This window comes from Cuculus canorus, chromosome 3, assembly GCF_017976375.1.
Source record: "Cuculus canorus isolate bCucCan1 chromosome 3, bCucCan1.pri, whole genome shotgun sequence".
Lineage (NCBI taxonomy): Eukaryota > Metazoa > Chordata > Aves > Cuculiformes > Cuculidae > Cuculus > Cuculus canorus.
Genome location: NC_071403.1, coordinates 82,099,528 through 82,123,213, shown reverse-complemented (window position 1 = coordinate 82,123,213; position 23,686 = coordinate 82,099,528). Strand labels below are relative to the sequence as shown.

General features: G+C 41.8%; 1 protein-coding gene across 1 annotated transcript in view; it reads left to right on the top strand.

Moving 5' to 3' along the window:
* The first annotated feature begins 220 nt into the window (after positions 1–220).
* The window catches only part of JAG1 (jagged canonical Notch ligand 1), a 35,847-nt gene continuing 12,381 nt past the window's right edge, over positions 221–23,686 (top strand). Inside the window, exons 1-7 of the mRNA XM_054063545.1 lie at positions 221–482; positions 1,255–1,560; positions 12,443–12,494; positions 17,922–18,176; positions 19,183–19,243; positions 23,028–23,158; positions 23,475–23,594. Coding sequence (XP_053919520.1) covers positions 396–482; positions 1,255–1,560; positions 12,443–12,494; positions 17,922–18,176; positions 19,183–19,243; positions 23,028–23,158; positions 23,475–23,594 — 1,012 coding nt within the window. The 5' untranslated portion in view covers positions 221–395. The remainder of the gene's footprint in view (positions 483–1,254; positions 1,561–12,442; positions 12,495–17,921; positions 18,177–19,182; positions 19,244–23,027; positions 23,159–23,474; positions 23,595–23,686) is intronic.

The window sequence follows — 23,686 nt, the reverse complement described above, 5'->3', positions numbered from 1 at the left end:
GCCTGCCGCCGCGGGCTTAGATGAAGGCGAGCGGCGGCGGGGCTGCAGACGGACGGGCGGCTGCGGGCGGTGTGTGTGAGTGAGTGTGTGTGCGAGTGTGTGTGCGTCCCGGGGGGGGGGAGGGCTCGGGGGCTCGCCGCGCCTCCTCAAAGAAATAAAAGGATCGGGATAATCATCGCGATAATAAAAAAAAAAAGCAACAAAAACAAAAAAAAAAAGAGAGAGAAAAGAAAAGAGAGAATAAGGAGAATAAAAGGAGGCTGGGCTGCTTTGCATTGGAGAGCGGGGCGCTATTGAAAGCGGCGTTGTCGCCGCGCTATATTAGAGCGGGGCGGCGGCGGGCAGCAGCGGCGGCGCCTCCTCCGCCCCTCCCGGAGCGAGCGGCACTCGGCGGGATGCGTGCGCCCCGGCGGGCGGCCGCCACGGCGAGACCCCTCAGCATCCTCCTCTTCCTCCTGCTCCTCCTGGCGCTGCGAGCCGAGGTACGTACCGGGGAGCCGCGGGAGAGGGGTCTGAGGGCGCCTCGAGCCGTGCGGGCGCCGCTGCGGAGCCCCGGCGGGAGCGAGCTTGGAGCGCAGGCAAACGCGGAGGTTGTCCCTGCAGCGAGGCGGAATTCCCGGGGAATAAAGAATGCAATTGCTGCAAACGGGTTTTTTAATTTTTTTTTTATTTTTTTTTTTTTTTTACTTTTTCATCCCTTTTTTTTTCTTTTCCAACCCGAGCTAATCGCGGTGCTCCCGGGGTGGGTGATGAGCTCCGAGCCTCAGCTGCGCAGCCCCGAGCGGGGAGGCTGTTTTCCCGGTCTCAGCTGCACCTCGGGCAGCGCAGAGGGGCTTTAGCTCTATCGTTTAGGTGCTGGAGTGCTTCAGCTGTATCGTTTGGTTGGGTTTGCACACGCGTATGCGCTCCTGCTTGCGTTTAGTTTTGTTTCCTAACGCTTTGGGCACCTTCCTCGCACTGTTTTTTTGGGGGGTCGGCACTTAAGGTTCTTGTTTCAGCATTAATGGCATTATTTGATTGGGATGATTTACGAACCTTTCTTGTGGATGTCTGATTGGGAAAAGCTTGCAATGGTTGCTTTTTTTTAACGTTATGTGCTTCTTGAAAGCACGCTTAAAATGACTTTCTCCTGCCTGCAGAGTTCTTCTGAAGTTTGGGGGAAAAAGTGAGGTAACTGTCTGTTTCTTGTCTCTTGTTTTTTTTTTTTTCTTTTTTTTCTTGTTCTCTTCTCCGGTTCTTTATTGGGATTAACAGGTGACTTTAGCGTCGGGACAGTTTGAGTTGGAGATCTTATCCATGCAAAATGTGAATGGTGAACTGCAAAATGGAAATTGCTGTGATGGCACTCGAAACCCAGGAGACAGAAAATGCACCAGAGACGAGTGTGACACCTATTTTAAAGTTTGCTTGAAGGAGTATCAGTCGCGAGTCACTGCTGGTGGTCCTTGCAGCTTTGGAACCAAATCCACTCCTGTCATCGGAGGAAATACCTTTAATTTGAAGTACAACCGGAATAATGAAAAGAACCGGATTGTTATCCCTTTCAGCTTTGCCTGGCCGGTGAGTTGCATGGCCTGCCCTGGCTCTGCTTCCGTTGGACAGTGCTGTTTGAGATGGGCACAGTGAGCTGAGCTCTGACTTCTTGAGCAGGAGGAGAGGGACTAGGTTTGGGGAGGGAACAGGCATCTTGGCATGAGCAATGGGAATTTGCAGCACAGAAATGAGTAAAAATGTGGTGGTGTTTTTGTGTTTGTTCCCTGGGGCTCACAATGCAGAGCCTGTTAATTTTGAAAGTCAGATGTGCAGTGAGGGGGATCTAAATGGGTCAGGGAAGCAAACCCAGTATCTTTGCACTTTGCAGCATGAATAAGTCTCTTGAGACTTAGAAGGTCAGAAGTTCATTTTCTTTATTTTTTTTTTTAATTTTTTTTTTTCCTCCTAACCAGTGAAGTCTTGGGCTTAAGCCAAAAGACCAGTGGGTTAGGGGCTATAGAGGGATCCCGTGTGAAAAGTGTGTGTCATAGCTGGCCTCCTTCCCTGGAGCGTGTTTGGTAAGGCTTCCTGCTTCTTCTAAGGGGAAATCTAGCTGCACTGCTTGGTGTTGACGGGAGCTGCTGTTGCTGCTCTTGGTGAACTAGTTGCCAGCTTCCTCGGGAAACTTGCTGTGTTTTGGAGGTGCTTGTAGACTGTAGGAGCTTAAGACTGAGAAGAGCCTGGCCTTAGCTTCTCGTCCATTTCAGCCACTCATCTCCAGAGCACACATTTTCCTGGCCACTTGCCTTTGCGGTCCATACATTCGGACTTCCCTCCAGTTGTATTCAAAACTCAGTGGCTCAAGGAGGTGTGTCTCTTTGCCGGGCACTTCTCTAGTGTTGTCTGCTCTGGCATGGTCAGCCATGTAGAGTAGTGAGATGGAGGACAGGTGATCCCTTCATTAGCTGAAGCCTACTTTGCTGTTGGCCCTTCAGTGTTGCTTGTTTCTTCTGGGGCACTCAAGAGGGTTGGAGCTTTGATGCAGTCGGCTCTGCAGAGTAGTCCTCTTTTTGCTGCACAGAAACTGAAGACCATCTTTCCAAAACAGCCATCACCCATTATAGACCTACAGATGCAGCATCCAGGGCCACAAGGTTTCTGGACATAAGAGACAACAGTAGCCTTGGATGGTAGGATGTGCGCTGTTTTGTGCCTCGCAGTGCTGTGTGCAGGCAGGCAAAAACTGTGTGACTGATCTGAAGGGGTTATTACACACACACACACGTGCACCAGTCTGTCTTTTGAGGTGGCTCTCTGGGATGCTGTGGTATGAAAGCTGAAAACTCCCAAATTTATGTTCTTAAAACTTATATTTAGAGATCACCTAGGAAACAAAACTGTTTCCCCCTCCTCCCCTTCTCCAAAGGCGCTGAGCAGACAGTTTCCCACCAACTGCCTTAAGATATGTTGATGCTCAGCAGTTTTAAAAATCCAGTCATCCTAACCTAGATGCCTAAGGTCGTTTTTGCGATGGGAGGAGGGCTCTTTTGTGCATGCAGGGGAGGCGTGAATCTTGTTTCCTATCCCTATCGCTTCTGGCAAGGTGGAAGCATGCGTAGACTTTCCGCTGCCTCCAAAGCTTGGCCCTTCCTAGTTAGATAAGGACTGGTTGCTGGGAGGGCCTGGACTTTTTCTTGGGGGGGAAAGCCCGCCCCAAAAGCATTCCTTCTCCAGTTGTGATGTAGACACCCACTTTGTAGTCCTAAGGCCAAGTGCTGCAGGCAGCCATGTGTTCTTGAAATGTCCTGTGCTGCCTCCTACCTGCCTCCTCTGTCAGTTGTGACTCCTGGAGTAGTGAGGGCTGGAGAGGCATACGGATGAAATCAAGTCTGCGTTTTTAAGGATATAGTATTACGAAGTATAATAGCAGAGCTATCAAAAGTATTTTCTGTTGGAAGTACAAGCCCTCGCTTTCTTGCTTTCTTTCTTTTTTTTCCTTGCTTCCTTTCTTTCTTTCTTTTCTCTGTCTCTTCCTTACTAACATGAAATGAGATAAAACTGTTATCAAATATGCCATCAAAGGGATAAAGAGCTTTGTAAAAATCTGAGGTATTTGAAGCTCTGCCAATGGCTGCAGTGCTTGTGTTGCAGATTTTGACTTCTTTTTTCAGAAAAGTCAGGTTCATCAAGATCTTTAGTTTTTGGATTTTTTAACTAGCCCTCTACCCTGCTTCCAGTAATTAAGCGCCTTGAATGTGACAATGTATGCGTATGTAAAAATGATGTAAAAACTGATCACATTCCTTCTAACAGCTCCTCCTTTCGTAGTGTTGGGAATGGAAATCTATGCATAGAGGGTGGGTTTGGGGGGGTGGGAACCCTGGGAGAACTTTCTTAAGCTTGCCTGCATCTTAGTAAAAGAAATGCTTCTATTGTCCCGCTGAATCTAATTGAGCGCTGGAATCCTAGAGCAACAGCAGAACTCCAGCACAGCCTTTGAAATGTGTAAAACTCGACAACTTCAGACACCCTGGTTCCTAGGACTGGATTTTTTTTTAATAAAATCTTGCATATTCCCACGCAGAAATGCACTTTTTGAGGTTGTGATGGTAGTCTGTTTGCAATTATCAAGCCTGCCTCCCAGCTTTAGCTTCCAGAGGACACCGCTTTTATGCTAGCCATTGTGACTTTCAAATGGCATTTGAACAAAAGAATATCTAATGTGGCAAAGCTCTTATTTGTGCTGAAATTGTGTACACAAATCACTTTAGGCATTTTGAAAGCTCTACAGATAAAGTAGTAAACTTAATTAGTCAACTCAAATCTGATGCTGAAATTTCAGAACTTAAAAAAAATTTCTTTAGTTGGGTGAATACTATTCACTTCAGTGAAAGCTTCGGGCTAGCATTGCATTTGCCAGTGTGGCTAATCATGAGAGGTGTCTTTGAATACATCCAACTGAAAATTACAGAAAAGGTAATAGGAGCTAAACCGGCGTGTTAATCATATTGCACTTGAAAGTTCATGCTCTGAATATGTATATTTGTTTTCTACTGTCTGAAGGAGGCTTTTCTTGGATGTTCTGGCTTGGGTCAGTAACATTAAGAAGTATTGTTGCCTTGACTACTTAAAACAAAAAAAGATTTCTTTCCATGTCAAGCTCCACCTTTATGCTGTTTGTGAGAAATAGTTAAATTTCCTTACAGGTCTTCATTCATCATGCAGGAGAGGAAGAAAGGAGAATGACGTGATTTGATGTATTTTAGATTTGGCTTGTAGTTGTAACATAGATTTGAAGCGTCAGAGTCTTATTAATAACTTATGCAGTTTGTTCTTGTCAGTTTTGATACGTACCCCTCTGAGTAATGGGTGTGGAGATGGTGGGCCATAAATTAATCTAAGTGATGGGAGGTTTGAATAAGTTGCTAGGAAACGGGGCAGCAGATCGGTATAAAGGAACCAGAGTGTGTCAGAAAGCTGCCCCTGCAGTAGCTAACAATTCTTCAGTGAACTGAAACAATGGTAATAATGATGATTAAAACAAAAAATACATGTAGGCTTGCTTCTTGCATTCATTATGAGACTAGTGACTTTGTTGACAGGCAAACTTGGCTTGTGAAGCCATATGGAAAAGTATGGAACAAAAGAATTTCCATGTTCCACTTGTCAAAAGTCTGTCTCAACAAGTTTTGTTCCATGGTAGACACATGCTCTTCTCTGACATAAATCAAATCTCTTGCCTTTCTTAAAGAATCAAACAGCATCCAAAGTGTGGTGTGTGCTCTAGCTTAAGGGAGCTCTGTATGAATTAACTAAAAAAACCTTAGCACTAAACTTTACTTTTAGGTAAAGAGAGATCTTTTGGGGGCTCAGTGAGACTGAGTAAGAAGGAGGTCCAACTTGGCAATTCCTTTGGTATGCATAGTTCTAATTTCAAACTGCTCATTTATGAAATTATGATCCTTGTAATTATTTAATATTGAGGCCAATTGCACCAACACACCAGGAAACTATTGAGGTGGGAAAAAACCCTCCAGCATCTAAATGACTTTAGTGTAAAATACAATTTAAAACAGTTTTGAACATCTTATTTCATCCTTACTCTAAAAAATACTGTAGTCAGCATTTCCCCTTCTTAATGACAAATCTTACTGCTACTGGTTCCTGAAGACATAAAATGTTTTCTGGGTAGGCATTGTTTTTTCTGGCTTGAAAGAGACAATGAAAGAGCTTTAGTGTTTGGGGTTTTATTAAGCTTCGTGAACCTTTTTCCTGTGTCTTGACACCAGAGGCTTCCAAAATTCTAATCTGCAGCTGATATTGCAGTAACATCCTTTAGAATCCGAGAGAAAAATATCACTTCTTTCAACTGCTTTTTTTTTTTTTTTTAGCAAAACAAAACTTTTTTTGTTTTGTTTTTCCCTCCCTCTGGTTAACCTCTGGAAAACTTTTGAAACAAATGCTAGATGTTGTTGAAGCTTCTCTCAAAGAATGCCTGATAAATCATCTTGAAGCACGAGCTGATTGGAAGAAGTAATTATAATAACAAAATGCGTACTAATCAAATCCCCTCTGTGTCTATTATTGTTGATGAGTAATTTAAGAGTAGATCTTAAGCACTCAAAGGGCAACGTTTTGCCTAGGATTACTATCCAAAATGGAGCTGAGAGTATTAAGTGACATTTGAAGCATAATTAGCATCCACAAGTCTGTTTTTTTCCCAGGATTGCAGAGAAGTGATGTGTCCATTCAGAGGTTTTGGACTTCTTACATGTTTTTAAGAGTCATTTGCGTTTTAGTTCAGAACTTCATCTTCTGGGTAAATCCATTTGGCTATTTTGCCATAATGTGTCAAAAAATAAATCCTCCTCCTGCTTGCTCCCAGAATTTTTGTTCTTGTTAAACTGGAGCAGGCCTTTACTATGAATTCAGTGGCAGCTGGATTGAGCCTAGCATTGAAGCTTATTTCTAAACTTTCTCAGACTACATACATACGGCACTGCCAGGTTGTTTATGCAGCTGTAAGTTTGCATGTCTGAAAATCGATTGCATAAAATTGATGCTTTATGCTTAAAGTTCTAGTTAACTCAAGAAAACGTACTGTTTCATTGTGGACTGAAGGCTAGGATAGAAGTAAGCTACCTCTGAAGCTGGTAAAGTTGGACCTTGGCTAATTAAGTGAAACGATGTGCTGTACAAGAGGCTTGCACTCTCATATGTGGCACTTCTAGCAACTTCAGTTTTTAAGTCCGATGCCCTGCAGTACATGCAAAACCCTTAAGCTACAGTTCCTAAAAGTGATTCTGTGTAAAGAATACTGATGCCAGGATTGGTCTTGGAACTTCAAACTAAAACTTGACTTTGCATTTCTGCTGATGCACAGAAATTTTATGTGTTAATTGACACAGTTCTAATAATCTTAGCAGGTAACCCATATGCCTTAACATGGGGAAAGATGCTAAAACTAGAACCTGTTGTGTTCATTTCTTGTTGGTTTGTGGAGTTCATGGTTCTGTGGTCACTACTCTGCAGCATAAATTACACTCATTATTCTTGTAGCATTCAGAAGAAACTGTAAAATGTGGATAGAAGTGGTTAAAGTGGTTTGTAAATAGTCAAACATCCAGAGTCCTTTACCAGCTCAACCCAGTTCTTATGCACTTAGGTAAATAAGTAGAAAGGCTTCTTGTTCAGGCTTGCTCCATGTGAACCTGACTGTTTTGCTTGGCTGGCTACTAGGTATTCTCTCTATTAACCTTGCCACCCTTTTGTAACTGGTGCATTTAATTATCAGTAGGATGCTTTAAACAGGTAGGGGGACTGATAAGAGCGGGTAATCTGCTTGTTGGGGAAGGTTGAAAGCAACCATTGACATCTTGGCCTACCTGCTAGTCTTTGACAAGTGGGGCTCCCTGAGAAAATAACTCGGTAACGAGATAAGGTGCTGATTAAAATGCTGTTGTCGTACAATGCACTGTGGTAGCTGGGATCACTTAAAATCATTTGCTGGAAAAGGAAAAAAAACCCCAAATTTAAAGAGGTGCTGTACTTTTTTTTTTTCCTTTTTTTTTAAAGGAAGGAGAGCCCCAAGACTCCCTGCTCTATGCCAGTACGTTATTCGCTTAATGCATGCTAGTTTTATGATTGGAATACATTGTAGATCGGCCACCCAGACAGAAGCATTGACTGCTAATATTAACCAAGAACAATAGTGTGGCCATACTGACTGCAGTGAGGATTACAGAACATAATGGGGCCTATCCAAAAATAATGCTAATACAGGACAAGCAACAGGAAGCAGCAGTAGACTCAGCATTGCTCGGCTCCCAGACAAACCATGGACTTGCTTCACACAATGGCAACTTCAGCACATTATGTATTCACAGGATACTCATTATTCCAGCAGGCTTGCCAGATCAGAGATCAGCCTGGTTTACTGGATGCTTAAGCGTATGCATAGTTTGGATAGCGGTACTTTTGTGTCCTTCGTCATTTGGCAGGAGGGTGGCAGTTGTATCGCAGAGGAGGTCTTGACTTTGGTTACTGGCTTGGCTTGTGCCAAGGCAGAATGAGGGGGAAACTCTCCTGGAAGCTGCTAGTATGTTTGAATTTGTTTTCATGTCTTCTCCCTTATGTGGCAATGAAGCGTGTACTGGCACTAACAGCAATGAAGGAACTACTCAAAATGAAGACTAAAGGAACAGCATGCTCTGTTTTCATGTGGGAATATTCCGATGAGGCTGTTAGCTGGGCTGCCTGTTTGAGGTTCTGCCTGGTTCTTGTCTATAATCTCTGAGGTGCGAATTCATAACTACTTAGACCATTTATATACGCAGAGTTGAGAGAGTTGCAGCTTGATAGGGTGTTGCCTTTATCCTTGGGTAGGCTGGCCCAAAGAAGAGTTTCCTGATGATGTTGCATTCGGTGAAGGGTTAAGAGGGTTTGATTGTTTCCCTTATTTTCCCACATACATCCATATCTCCTCTGGGTGAGGAGCCAGTTGTCTTCAGCTTCTTTGAAGGAATATTCTGTTGCCAAAGTTGACTGGTTGACCATGGCATGACTGTGTGATGCATCTGCATGTTGTCATCGCGACTTGTGATGTGGCAACAGGGATACCCAAATGAGAGTCCCGCTGACATATAGAGGAAGTGGTTTTGTGACTAGCCTTCACTCTACTTGGAGATGCCCTCCTCCTTGGCCCTTCAGCACTTTGAAATACTCCATAGTTTCCCTCTTCCTTATTTCACCCCTGTTTGTCAGAAGGGAGAAGGAATTAGCTGGGACCAGCTGTGGCCTGCTGGAACAGCATGCCAGTCTCCTAGCCTTCTTCCTCAAGACACAGGCAGCAAGCACCATTCTCAAACTGGGCTTCGCAGCTGTGCTTGGCTGGCAAAGTGTAGGAGAACGTTGCCGGGCTTAACCTGCTCTCCTTGTTTGGCAGAGGAGGAGCAGACACAGCATTCAGAATGCAGACTTCCCACTGCATTTGTCTAGTCATGGTTTCACATGCTCAGCAAAGCTCTTGTATGGTTTAACCACAAGGATAGGAGGGAAAGAAGTTTGACTAGTCACAACCTTTTTCAAAAAGGGGGCAGTCCTTTCACTAATGAGCCTGATGTTTTAATCTTGCCCTGTCCCACTGACTCGCTGAATGCACTTGGAAGCCAAAGTACAAAACCACTTCTTTTGGGTGGATGTCTGGATGAACAGAGGGAAGAAGGTCATCAAGTGAGAACTTTAAACACCTTCTGATTACTTGAAGCTGTGTTTCATTTAAATAACCAGAAAAGAGGTTACATTGCCCTTTCAGCCCTTTAAAAGGGACAGTTTCTGATGGATTTGGGGGTCTTCAAAGTTTTTCTTGAGCTATATTATCAGTGGGTCAAGACTAAATAGGGGTGTCTTGTCATTGAGGAAAATAGTTCTAGCACATTTGTGCTTTCTTTGTTTTTTTTGAGTGTGAACTTAAACATTTCCATCATCTCATAGCTTAACTCATATGAGTTTTGCTTGTATTTGACCATGCTGCCTTTCAGCTCTCTGGGCTGATCACATTGGATGTTCTGCAAACTGCCAGCTCGCTGTTCTTTTTAAGCTGCCTTTCCTCTCCAGTCAGAATCTCTGCCTTCTGGTCAAGCTCAGGTTTACAGTGGCTAATTGGGTGTGACTCTGGAAAGTTCACTGCTGCCTTGTTGCCTAGGACATTGCTTTGATGGAATAAGGTGCATGATGTGGAATTCTTGTGTCTGGATATATATATATATATATATATTTATTCAAAGATGGGCAGAGGTCATATGTGGGCATGGGAAAACTTAAACCTCCACATTGTAAGTAGTCATTACTGAGATATCTGAATTGCTGATCTATAGAGTGGGGATGATATGTACTTGGAAAAAAATCTCAACAGGGCAGTCTTTGCACAAAAGTGTGGGGTTTGGGTGTTTCTTTTCCTTGGGGTGGAGTGTTTTAGGGAGGGGTGTGTTGGCTTGAGGTATGTGATAGCTGGATTGCTGAGGGGGGTTGGCTACTGTTGTTGTGAGGATGTGGGTGTCTATGTGCCTTTTGTTTAGAAGTGTCCTGTCTTGAACGCAGTGTCTTGTCCTTTCTTTGCCCCATGCTGAGAGGGACTGAGCCAAGAGATTAAAGTTTCATTCTTTGTACTATCCCTTTTCAGGACGGGGATTCCTCATTTAAAGTATTCAGATGAGGTGAGAAGGGGGCACATAGACCTACCCTAGCAATTCTCTTGTTTCTATTCTCCTGCATTTTGTTTCCATCCAGTTAAGCAGAAGTCTCCTCTCTTTAAACAAACTTTTGTGTGGTGTTGGAAAGTGGTCACACAAGTATCTAGCAACAGTAGCACTTAGAGCTAGGATTCAGCCTTTCCTTTCCTTAAGGGCTAGGTGTGTTGGTAAACAATCCTGAGAACCAACCAGGAACTGTTGCTATGAGTTTAGACAAAATATCTTCCAAAACAATTATGCAAGGCCGAAAAGAAAACATCTTTAACTTTATTGGAAATAGTACTAGTTGCCATAATTCAGTCTGTATATCATAATATTTTTTTCCAAGCTTGCAGTAACATGTTGTGCTTGTGCCTCTCAATGTTGCTAATTAAACCAGCGAGGAAGCACCCAAGATAGTGCAATCTGTATCTGTAATATGGCTCAGGAGCTCTATTCTGATTTGGTGTTTGGTTTTTTTTGGTTTTTTTTTACCTCTGACTTGTGTAAGGACTTAAATCTGCTTTAAGCAGTGTTGAATGATCATGTTGTGGTTTGTTTTATTGTCAGAGTTTCTTTCAATTTGACAGACCTGATCTAGAATAGTTTCATGAAATATTAACCAAAAATGGTTTGGACCAATACAGCTTCTGCATAGAAGTTTGTGCGCATGTCTCAGCTTGCCCAGCTTTGCTTACTTTTGGAAGCATTTTCCCACAGTTATCAGTGAACGAAATGGAATCCTAGTCTGCTTTGAATATGAAACATATTTAGGCTATATTCCAAGCCGGTGTCCATCACAAACTAGGTTTTCATTCAGAGGCTGCATGCTGTGTCCAGTCGTGAGAAAGCAGTCTGCTTCAACTCTTTTTTTTTTTTTTTTTTTTTTTTCCTTCTCCCCCCCCTCTTAAGGAATTTCTGCCTTGTTCTTGCACCTTGTAGCACCTTACTCTCAGAACTGTATTTTTGTTTTTGTTACAGAAGAGGTGTTAAGCGCTGGATTGCAACTGAGCACAGATGCATTTAAGAAGAAACGAACTTTACAAAACTCAGCTTCTGTGGCAAAGCATCAAAATTCTTAATGCAGAATTTTTATTTGTTCTTTTATTGTTTTGCTAACCAGAAAGATGTTACATCTATTACCTCATTTTCATAGTATTTATTATTCTTACACTGTTTACTTTTCTGGTCATATTTTTTCTTCTTTTTCCTCAGCTTTTTTTTTTTTTGTGGGGGAGGGGTGTTTTGGTTTTGAGTCATTCTGTGAGTTTGGATATGGCTGGCGAAATAGCAATTCTGAAAGATACAGCCTGGATAGTCATATCTTGGAGTAGAGCTGGGGGAGGAGAAGATGTTTCAATGGCTCTTGTTCTCAAGTTAGGATTGAAGATAAAGGTGGCTTAGATGTAATAGCTGGCATCTTTCCAACCCACAGAGTCACTTCGGTTAGTTTATGCTTATGATTATTATTACTGGAGTGCTAGCGAGCTCATTGGCAGATTAGTGCATCTGTAAACGTGACACGGGGTGGATAGTGCATCTTCCCTTTCCCTGCTGTTCCAAATAGTCTGATCTCAGCCTTTGTCTTACAATGCTTCTCTCTCACCCCACCCCCTTCCCATATCCATCAGTTTTTCCCTCAGTTACCTGATACTTGTGGGAGCTGCGATGTCCCTCATGCAGACAAAGCTTTCAAAGGGGTTGCTGAAAAGCGAAGTCCCTAGAGATTGCACTGTCAAGACAGAGCACAGTAATCTTGGCAACACTTCTTGCTTTCAGGATGGCTGGGGGAAGGGACATCAAGACTACTTTTCTGTGACTGAAATCCTTTTGAAGCGTTTTTGAGGGTGGGGGTTTAGTTTTGTGGGTTTTGATGCTGCTGTGCTAGCCTGGTGTTTTCTGGCTTCCGTGTGCAGTTCTTCCACACATGCTTTATTGTGGCTACAGCACAGTGTCAAAGGCTGTACTTCCTGGTTAAGTACATGAGATGCATTAATGATGACAAAGATGAGCTATCCAAGGTGAAAGGTCTTCTAAGTCAGACTGGATAAGATAGCTTATGAGGTTTCAAGAAGATCATGTTTGTCTCGAGTATAATCTATTACCTATTTATGTTTTCAAGTGTCCATTTCGGGGCAGAGACCAGGATTTTTACTTTTAATTAAAATTGTCGTGGTTTTGGTTTGTTTTTCTTACAGTCATGTGTGGCTTTGAAACTAACGATTATTTCTCTTTTGCAGAGATCCTACACGTTGCTTGTTGAGGCATTGGATTACAATGATAACTCTACTAGTAAGTATTCATTCTGCTGGTTATTTAATTCAGGCAACTTGATTTCCTGTCCATTGACAGGCCTTTGGTAGTCTAACTAGCTTACTGTGAAGCAGAGCATGAGCAGAGGGAAAAGCTCTTCCCCAGACAGTTTGGAGGGAGTCTCCAGGCTCTGGAGCAGCCTGTCTCCATCACACTGCCTGTAGAGTAGCTCGCTCAGCTAGACACCAACGGCTTGAAGCCTAAAAATACATGCTGTTAATTCTCTCTTTCTCCTTAGGGAGAATAAAAGCCAAGGAGTTTCTTCAAGGGTTTTTTGTTTGGATTTTTTTTTTTTACATTAGGAGTGATATTCAGAAGCCTAAGTCTTGTTGACCCGGGACCTCTCTATAAACTGTGTATTCACAAAGCTGAATGTACTGCTTTTAAAAAAAAAAAAAAAAAGCTCTGTAAGACTTGGTACAGATATCCATCTAATGACTGTAGATGAGAAGCAGGAGTGATTACCAGCTCTTCCTTGGGAGCTGGATGTCTAGGGATTTATATTCAGGGCCTGAAAAGTATTTACCAGACATCACCTTGCAGAGCTGGCTGGAAATCAAAGGTGGCAATCTTTCACCTGGAATGTCTTTGCTTGGTTTCAGAAACTTTCTGCTAAGCTTTTCCTGTTGGCAAGAGGGAGCTGTATAGAGTCTCTTGGCATATAAGCTGTTCTGTTTGTTGCCTACTGTTACTGAAGTAGGTGGGCAAAATTAGCTCTATTTTCAATCTAAGGCTTTAATCGTGTGTGGTAAAAGCCGCAAGAGAAAGTATGAATCCGAATTCCTAAATCTTTTGTTGACACAACAAGCCTTTTCTTTCAGCAAGGAAGTAGCAGCACAGTGACCCATCTCTCACAAGTCTTATAACAGCTTCTTATAGTCCACTTGTGAATGCCAGGTGACAGCCGCACAGTAGTGAAACAGAGTTCATGCTTCATGGAAGAAAGGCCTTGTAGAAATGTGCACAGTGCTCTGGTTTGGTTTATCTAGTGAAGAGTGCACTGCTTGGGAGTGGCCTTTGAGTCTGGGAACCTTTCTTCAGAGATCTGACACCCCCCAACCCGCCTGGCCTTTTTTTTAATATACATGGAATGTCCTGTTAGTTCTTGGTTCCAGAAAAGAACTTGTCCATTTCAGATGGTTCATGTGAGCTGTCGGTGATAGCCACGATTTGCTTTACAACCGGCCACGTTCAGCACTGTTGCAGTATCTGTGATTTCAGCCCTACCCCAGCACAGTCATTGAGTGGTGGGTGTGAGACTTCTTGGCTCTTGACTATGGGATGTTTTATGGAGGAGCAGAAAATAGATAGCTGCAGCAACAGAGTTGTATTAAAAATGGAAGATGCTTGAATTCAAAATGAATGTCTTGTTTACAGTAGGATCTGAGATTTTTTTCAGACTGGGTCTTTGCCACTCTTACTATTATTAGAGCTCATCTTTTTTTCATGAAACAACTTCACTTCCAAGGCTACACAATGAACCCTTTCTTTGCTTTCATGTTCTGGAAGTACAATTGTCTTCAGACAAAATTGCCTCATTTCTCAGCAGTGCATTTGACCAAGTGCAGACATGTTCTTACATATGTTCCTGATTTGCATTCCTGCTCTAACTTTGCTGTCACATATCCATCCGTAGGTCTCTTCAGTCATTGTACTGCACAAAGCTCTTCCTTTGTACTTCCTTTTTACTTGCAGTCAGCTTTCCCATAGATGAAGAGTAAGTCTTGAAGAACTAGTTAAAGAAATCATTAGAACTAAACAGTCGTCATCATATAAAGTGATGAGTATTTTTTTGATGGCCAGGATTTTCTTTTACCCTAATTACCACTGAATTGTAAGGACTCTGTGAGAGCTCTCTCTGTCTCAAAAAAAAAAAAAAAAAAAAAAAAAAAGAAAAAAAAAAGTGGGTTTAGTAGGCTTTGTGTAGCTTTTCAATAACTCTAGCATCCTCTGATCAATGCAGTCATTAGGAGATGCTAGAGTGGATGCTTCCTTCCCCCCCTCTACATTCCACTCCTCCTACGTTCCCTTTACCACATACTCTCTCTTGTCTTACTTCCAAGAGTGGCTTGCAGTTAAATTCTGGCCCTGTTCAAGCCGATGAGAATCGTGCTTTGTTGGAGCCAAGATTCAACTTAAATGGTTTTCTTACTCTGGTTCTTGTCTAGATGCCATCTTGCTACTGTCGCTTCATACATAAAGCTAATGGGGCTGACATTGCATCTCAAATTATGTCAAAGAGCTATTGTAAATTACTAGTATCAGTTGCATGTGAATTCCAGTTGGGCATAAGAGACTTAAGCACAATGTAAACCAAGCCATAGCAGGAGGTTGTCTGAAACAAAGGCTTTCAAAAATAACTGTGGTGTCCTTGGCCACCTAAACTGTCTAGAGGAGTCTGGTCTTTTTTTGTTGTTGTTTGCTTCCTAGTGCTGCACAGTTATAATTTCCAGAAACTGGAGCACTGAAAAGTAAAGGTGGGTGGTCAAAATAGCTAATTTCCCTGTGCCTGAAATATTTGATACAGTTGTCCACTGAATAAAGAGACAGATTTAGAGTTTTGAAGTGTAGCCACCAAAAGGGAATGAAACCAACAAACTCTCTGACAGCAAAATGCGGCATGGAAGACAAAGATGTACAGGAAGCCTCTCTCCTCCACTTCATCAATTTCTAATTGGTTAATCTTTCCTCTAACCTTTTTATCAAAGCATGGGATTCCGAGTCAGGTGGCGTCGGGGAAGTTAGGAAGATAAGATTGCCTTCTCTCAAGCCTGGCTGACTGCTTCTTTTTACTTACTTAACCAGTCTGCTGTTTTGGGATTTCTTACTATAAAACCTAAAACATAGTGCAGGCTAAGAGTGGAGGAGTTGTTGCAATGCCTCCCCTGAAGTCTGGGTCAGCACACTTGTGTAAGTGCGTACTGACAGGTGGGAATAGGGAGGGGTGGAGAAATTTTTGTACAAGAAGGAACATGCTAATACTTCATTGTGAAAACTGTGGGTGATGGAAAGGGAGCTTAAGTCTGAGAGACCTGACTTCAATTTAAATGTATAGTGGTATCTCTATAATGTGTATTAAATGAACATTTAGCCATAATCTAAAGTGAAATCGCAACTGGCTTTCATCTATGCCCATAAAAAAATAAAGTCCAGTAGACTAATAAGGATGTTTCCCTTTGGGTTCAGCCTGTGGTTAGGGGCTTAAAGGAGCCAGTGGCTGGAGTGAGATGTCATACAGCGTGCTTCTGAATGAGCTGCCAGATAGGAGAGGAATCATAGAGCAGAGGCAAGAGGAAAGATCTCTTTTCCAAAGCGATTGTTTTTCTGGTGCCAAGCTGTCAGTGGCATCTTCCCAACAGGGAACAGGAGAAAACTGCAAAAGCAAGGGGGGGGGGGGGGGAGGTTTGCAAAACTAAATTGAGTGTCGTTCCCCTTTTCTCATGCTGCTTACAGGAGAAAAGGATACAGTCGTCGTCTTGCTCACAAGAATCGGGATGTCTTTGTGCACAGACTCGGTATTTGGGGAAATGCATTTGCTTTCCAACTGTGCTGTAGATCAGGGTGTAGTCTTGGCAAGTGCAGCAAAGCCATCTCTAGCACGCATGAGTGGAACTATAATGGCTTGACTAGTCCCATTCAAGGCAAATAGATATGCATCTGCTTAAGTACCTCTTTAGAATTAGTCAGTAATCTTGTTGATGAGATCTAAGAGCCTTACACCTGCACAGTACAGGACATGATATTTCTCTGGATATACCAGTATGTAAAAGTCCCTAGGCATGTACATTATTGGTGAATGGGATTTAAATTAATAAAGGCCTGTGTGGATTTGAAAGTCTTACACATAGGTGTGGGATTGGGGGCTTAGTGCCAACAAATAATAAAAACTGATTTAAATGGGAAATATTATAGAACCAGAAATACCAGAAGGTGAATAAGTTGTTGCCCTTAATTTCACACTGTAAACACTTAATGAATGCTGTATTTTCAAGCCAAGAATACCCCCCAAAATGGGTAAATACTTAGAATGTTTTGACACTCCTCTGTGGTTGTGCAGTGAGTGTTTTCACTTTATGCAAAACTGGAAACAAGCAGACAGGATCTAGTGGTGAACTGATAATTGGTATCTGAGGCTTGAGTAGCCTGTTGGAAATTCTTTTGGAAAGCTACAAATCAAAGGTCCTTAGCAATACATTGAAAAGTATTTTAGATGAAAAACTGTCCCTGCATCATCTCAGCTTTATATAGCAGCTTCATTAGTTTTCAGGTCTGCCTTATGTAAAATCCCTGAGCTTCCGTTTGTAATTGTTGGAAGAACAAGCTCAATATTCTATGTTTTAATTCTTAGTCCGTAAATGTACCGATACTTCATGTGCTGTGTTCTAACACATTGGCAAAGTGCACTTCTACCTACAATTCTTCTGCCACTGGATTATGCTCCCATATGCAGAACAGTGTAGCCTAGTACTTATTTTTGGTTTTGCACTATGTCTGCAAGGATATTTGGCTGTTGTACGATAAACCTTCACTTGGCAGTCAAGTGCTTGCTAGCAGCAGGTCGTAAGGCAGTGTCAGATCATTTAAGTCACAAGACCTGGACTGCAAAATGAAATACCACAGATATATACAATGTTCTGAGCTAATGTGAAATATTGTTATTTCAACCCATATTCTAGAGAGCGTAGGGCTCTAAGAGCCAGAAGACTTTTGCTAGAACTGAACGTCAAGTACAAAGTCTAAACTTTGAAATGCCCTATAGAAAGAAGGGGCATCTATAGCCCATATATGCACTGTAATCAGAGTAATTGGAGTTCTCTGCTTCAAGTTCTGGTTGAATTTTTAGTGTCAGCTAACATCTGAAGACCAATGATGTCATCTGAATGTCAGAGTTGCTAGTTTTCAATTTAGTGTTTACACCAGAGTCCCAGAAGGCTGCAAACCTTTTGTGGGGCTTACATTCAGTTTGTAGATATTACTTTATTAGGTATGAGTTTTTCCCAAATAGTCCGATTAAAAACAAAACTGGTACCATTAATGGAGAAGCCTAGCAGAGCACATTATGTACTAGCCTATTGAAGTTGAGAGTAAAAGCAGCTGAATTTTCTTTAATCATGAACTGTATGATCGTTATTGGATGTCATTACACTGCAAAAGATGATATAAGTGATTGGCAGTAACTTAACAGTCCCTTTTGATTTCAAGCTCTGCTCAGTTTGATAATGCTGCATGTGTGTTTCGGTTAATGGTTTGTAGCTCCAGGGCAGCCTTATCTTATTCTCTGAACCAGAAAATTAATAAAACCAGCTGGCTGCCTCAGAGTCTTACCTGCAAAGCTAGAGAGCTGTGATGTGGGAGGTAATGATACCTAAATGAAATTTTAACTCTGACATCTCTTCTGACTTCTAGGTCCCGATCGTGTTATCGAGAAGGCATCCCACTCTGGCATGATCAATCCAAGCCGTCAGTGGCAGACTTTGAAACATAATGCAGGAGTTGCCCACTTCGAGTATCAAATACGTGTGACTTGTGCAGAACATTACTATGGCTTTGGCTGCAACAAGTTTTGTCGACCGAGAGATGACTTCTTCACTCATCATACCTGTGACCAGAATGGCAATAAAACCTGCTTGGAAGGCTGGATGGGACCAGAGTGCAACAAAGGTTTGTGATGAATGCTCAGCCTTGAAGTGTTCAGCAGGCTTGGATAGGATTTGAGTTCATCATATCCTAGTTGCAATTCAGTGGTCAGTTTGTGCAGATAACAAGCCCAAGGACTGATGAGGCAGCAACTAACTTTTCAGACAGAGAACTAAGGGCAGGAGAAGACTAGTTTCTGCCTTGTTTTAAAATCTTGGGGAGGTCTGACAAGGACTGGGCACTTAAGCAGATGTGTTCTTTCTCCAATTATCCACATCTTTGCCCTTGGGAAGAAAACCCAGCCCATTGACTTCAATGGGAGTACTGTTGCTGACTTCAGAAAGGATTTCCCCTTTGGTGCAGAACTTCAAGACAAGCAGGAAGGAGAGACTTGTTTTAGAGCTGACCTGGCAAGTGTAAAGCTTTGGTGTTTGAAAAGTCCCAGGCTGTTTGTTCTACCTGAGAAGATGTTTAACATATTTATTAGGGAATGGCAACTTCCTAGGTAATTTCAAAAAGAGAAAGCAGGACTCTGAATTGGAACAGACTATCAGCCTGTCTTGCTGACTGAGTTTACCTCCTGTATGAATATATGCTCATCTTAGTGTTCTGTCTGTTCAGAGATATGATGCCAAAGCTAATCCAGAGTAGCTAAAAGTTGCTTTGAATTAGATGCAAAGCAAGGGAGAGTGGGACAGTTCACCTGCAAAAGACTGAGAAAGGAAACCGGTAGACTAAAAGTGACTCGATGTCTAAGATGAGATGGTTTCTCTTCTATAGAAACAACTCTTCGAACAGCATTAGGTACGGTTCCTCAGCAAAGCTAGCTGATAATTTCCTATCAGAGGGAGCCACCTACCTTGGTTTTCCTTCCAGTAGGCTTCATATGAGACACTTGTTAAAACCTTGCATTTTGTAGGATTACAATGCTGGTTAGTGATTAAAACATTCCCACGAGTGTGAAGATGGAGGAAGCAGGCAGCATGCTGATATTCTCCTTTTTTTTCTTTTTTTTTTTTTGTTTTAACAGCCATTTGTCGTCAGGGATGTAGCCCCAAGCATGGTTCTTGCACAATTCCTGGAGAGTGCAGGTAAATGCTCCCTCTCCCTCCTTGTTTCCCCCAGCTCTCCCAAATAATTGAATAAGTGATGCTAAGCACAGTAGGAGTGAGGAGGGAGGGTAGTTTTGGAATCACATTTTCGACGGAGGCACGTTGTTCATGCTGGCTTGCCCAGAATAAGAGAGAAACAGGCTTTTAATGCACAGATAACTTAAAGCTTTTGGTTTGTGAAATGGTGGCACTGGTGGGGAGGGGGTGTGTGGGATAAATTGTGTGAATACTGCCTCATGAGCACTAACTAATTGTTTCTGCGTAAATAGTGCAAATGTTTTGTGGGTATGAGTTTTTTCAACAGCCTGATTAATAGGCTTTTTCAACTACAAGCTTGAAGTACAGTGTGGCTTTTCTCTCCTCTTCTCCCTTTCACTGTTTCCCCCTTTCTCCCACCCCCTGGTTTCTTTCCATCAGTAGGCAAAAGTCAAGCATTCTTTAGAATGGGATTAGTTAAATCTCTCGGTTCCTTTACCACTGTGAGCCAGGCTCCAAGTGCTGAGAGGTTAATAGCTGGGATGAAATCTTGTCAGTAGGCTCTGATGAATGCAGGTTTTTGCTCCTGTGCTTTGAAGTGTATTCTGCCCTGGCAAAGAGACAGTGAAAAGCAGAGTATACCCATAACCCTACAATTACATATTTGGAGTGCCTCAAAATATACAGAATATATTTACATCACAGGGACGTTTTCTCCCTTACTAATAGAGGGTTAATAGATATTAAATGTGGATGTTCTTTATCAACAAATGGGTTGCAAGTTGCTTCACATAACCATTTATCATATCTGTTTACATGCGACAGGGAGCTGAGGGCTTCTGAGGTTGCAAAGTCTTGATATTGATTTTGTGTAGGAAAAGTTAAAAGTGAAGCTTGGTATTCGTGAATAAAACTCGGAAGTCTGAAGGAACAGACAGTATTTTTTCTGCCTGACAATAGGTTCTCTATTGCTGGAAACTTTTGCATGAAGTGGACTGCTTTTTTTCTAGACAAGCTGTAGTTCAGAGAAGAGCTAAAACTGGGGTGTCTGACAGGCTATACTGTATAAGAAATCAGCCTAAATAGTCACAGTGGTTCCTTCTTTCTTTGTGTGTCTGTAATCTATGCTTCAAACCCAAATCAAAACAATACCAAAAAAATCATCAGGGAACATTGTGAAAGTAAGGTAGGAAGTAACTTCTCATCCTCTACAAAAGACATAGCAAAGTGAAAGCGAAGATGCAGGATGGCTGTTGTTCAGTGATTTGAATGTTTAACACCACTGATATAAGCTGGTTAACCCCCAGAACACCAAATCTAAATCTTTTTTTAATTAAAAAAATCAAAAAGCCTAGCAAGTAGTAGAATGTATTGGAGGGCCAGATGGTGAGAGGAGTGTATCAGTCAAGGCTACCAGTGATTTGTGCTTCTGTCATCAGAATAAACATGCCTTGTAGGGGTTGCTGTCTCCTAGTCGGAACAACAGGCTTTGTTTCCAGATTTTTTTTCTTTCATTCTTTTTTCTTTCTAAGTCTCTTACCTCCCACTCACTGCCCAGACATGCACTAGTGCTCTTATTTACTTAAGGTGCAACTTTCCCACACTTGATTTGCATAGTCTTGAAACAATGCTGTCCTTCTGGTGCTTTCAGATAACTTCTCCTTGCCAAGTTAGACCAATATCTTTAAAGTGAACACAGAAACAAGATTTTATTTTCTTTTAAGTTTTGATGAGTCATATGGCTTGTATGTTACAAATGCAACAGAGTTTAAAAATAACATCCTAGCAGAAACTGCTCTGGGTTCTGGTACAATAGACAACTTGCAAACATTCTTAAAATATCCTTTTCCCTTTTGGTGCGAGCCACTTTCTTTAATGCAGGCCAGCCAACAAAACCATATTTACTCATGAATCACTATACAAGGAAAGTTAACTTCAAATTTCTCATGAGAAACTGCTGCATACATATTATTACACAAGAATTATTGCCAGAAATCCTTTTCTGGAATTGATATCTAACTTTTTTAAATGCCCATAGCTTTATCCAATTATGGTTGTTACACTTTGAAGCTGATGTTTGAAGAAAGTCGTATCTTTGGCTCTAAAGCTCATGGCCTTGTTTTTTCCTGTGTAGAATTTTTTTTTCATTACTTATTTCTCCTTATACTTGCTTTAAAGAAAATTAAAAAACACATTCCTTTGATTTGGCAGAAAGGAATATAATTCTTGATTTGGATACCTGTTTTTGCAGGTGAGGTGCTGTAATTTTGCTTTTGTGCAAGCTCACAAGCACATTGCTTTGAACACAATACAAACTAAAAGTGTATGTTCCTAAATTTTGATCTTCGTGCATTCTTATTATATTTGCTATACTGAAGGATTTTCCAAGAGCTACTTGAGAGAGGTTGTTATGCCTAATCTGGTTTTCTTTCATGTTCTTTGCACACAAAGACCCATAAGTTGGACTAGCTTTTTTCTTTTTTCCTTTTAACACACAAACTAATAAGAATTTCCCATTGACTTTGAATAGGCTACTATGGAAATAGCTATTAAAAAAAGTCTTAACTAGAATGCAGTTTGTCACCTGAGATTTTTAGAAGGGACGTGAGCCTCACCACTGGCTGTGTGTAATTACCCAATGGATAGATTCTTCTAGCTTTTTCCCATGAGAAGAAATTGCAAGTAGAAGAATGGTGGGGGGTTTTATAAATAGAAAGCTTAGCTGACTTCTGTACAGATGAGGTTTGTTTTCATAATTTAGTGACAGCTTAGTGCATAATTGCTACTGATCAATTACTCTCAGGAGCTGTTAATGAAATACAGTACCTCAACAAACCCTTGCTTTTCATTTTTAACTTGTTTTCCTTGTTTCTATCTATAGATCCACTCTAATTTGAAGAATCCTTGGTCTGCAATTGTAGTGGGAACTAAATGAAAGACAAAATGAGCTTTCCCTTAAAGGGGCTTTACTTTAAAAGAACATCTTCCTTTTAAGTACAGAATTCAGGTAGCTCATTGATAGTGGCAATAACTAATGTAAATAATAATAAATTCTTCTCCAGACATGAAATTGGGTGCGTTTTAGTTATTCCCAGAAAAGAGGTTAGCATAAACAAAACTCTGAAATATACTGACAACTGATCTTCACGCACACACACATAAAATCCTAATGTGCACTCTTTTCTTTCATCTCTTACTGTAGCCCAGTGTAGTTCAGTATAGTTCAGAATAAGGTTAGCTTCTGATAGAATAGAGAACTCCTAAAGCTTTGCTACTGCCTTGTTGAAGGCTCAGTTGTTTATGGTTTTGTCTGTCTTCTGCAAACCCAGCATGGCTGAAATGCTTGGAACCTCGTATTTGTGAAGATCGCTGGATAACTATTGTTTCTGCTGACTTTCCCCCACCTTCAGTTTATAAAGCACAGTCAAAGTCCAGAGATTGATTTGTAGTGCACACCCACCCTCTCTGCCACATTTGTATGAGGCTCCAAAAGAGTATTATTGTGCTGAATGGCTTCATGCTGGTTCTCTCAGAACAGTTATCCATTTGTCAGTACGCTGGCTATAGAGACCTTGGCAAAACCACTAAAATGTTTGTTTACAGGAAACCATCAAACAAACCTTAAATAGCTTGTCCCCTTATCCTCCCCTTCTCCCCCACCCTCCCAGTCTTTCTCCAAGCTTTGGAGTTCCATGCTCCCATCTACACAGAGCAGTTCTAATGGGTTTTTGGTTTCTTTCCCTGTTCTGATTTTTTTTTTTTTTTTTTTTTCCTCCTTTAAATGAAGGTGTCAGTATGGATGGCAAGGCCAGTACTGTGATAAGTGCATTCCACACCCAGGATGTGTCCATGGCACTTGCATTGAACCATGGCAATGCCTCTGTGAAACCAACTGGGGTGGTCAGCTCTGTGACAAAGGTATGCTAATCTTATGGATAGCCAAGTGTAACACTTGAATTTTAGCAGTGGCAGACTTAGCAAGAAGAGAGTGCACACAAGAGTGAATGAGCCTCCTGAAAGGTCGCAGGAGTGTTTCATCCTTCAGCTACTTAGTGCTGTGTTCTCTGCTGTTCTGGCGGTGATAGCATATGTGCTTAACTTTGCACTGCCCTGTCCTGTCCTACTCTTGCGTGGGGATGTGTTCGGTAAAGGTTCTAGAATAATGGGACAAACCATGCACCTGGTGATGTTTCTGTTGTTCAACCATGGCTTTAATGCTCCTCGTCTTCTGCAGATCTGAATTACTGTGGAACTCACCCACCCTGTTTGAATGGTGGTACCTGCAGCAACACTGGCCCTGATAAATACCAATGTTCCTGCCCTGAGGGCTACTCGGGACAGAACTGTGAAATCGGTAAGTGTTTGATGCAGCCACTGGGCTGCTACCTGGCAGTTAATTCTTGTCAGCTTTTAGTGGCTTGTTTTGGATATATTTTATGAGGTTGG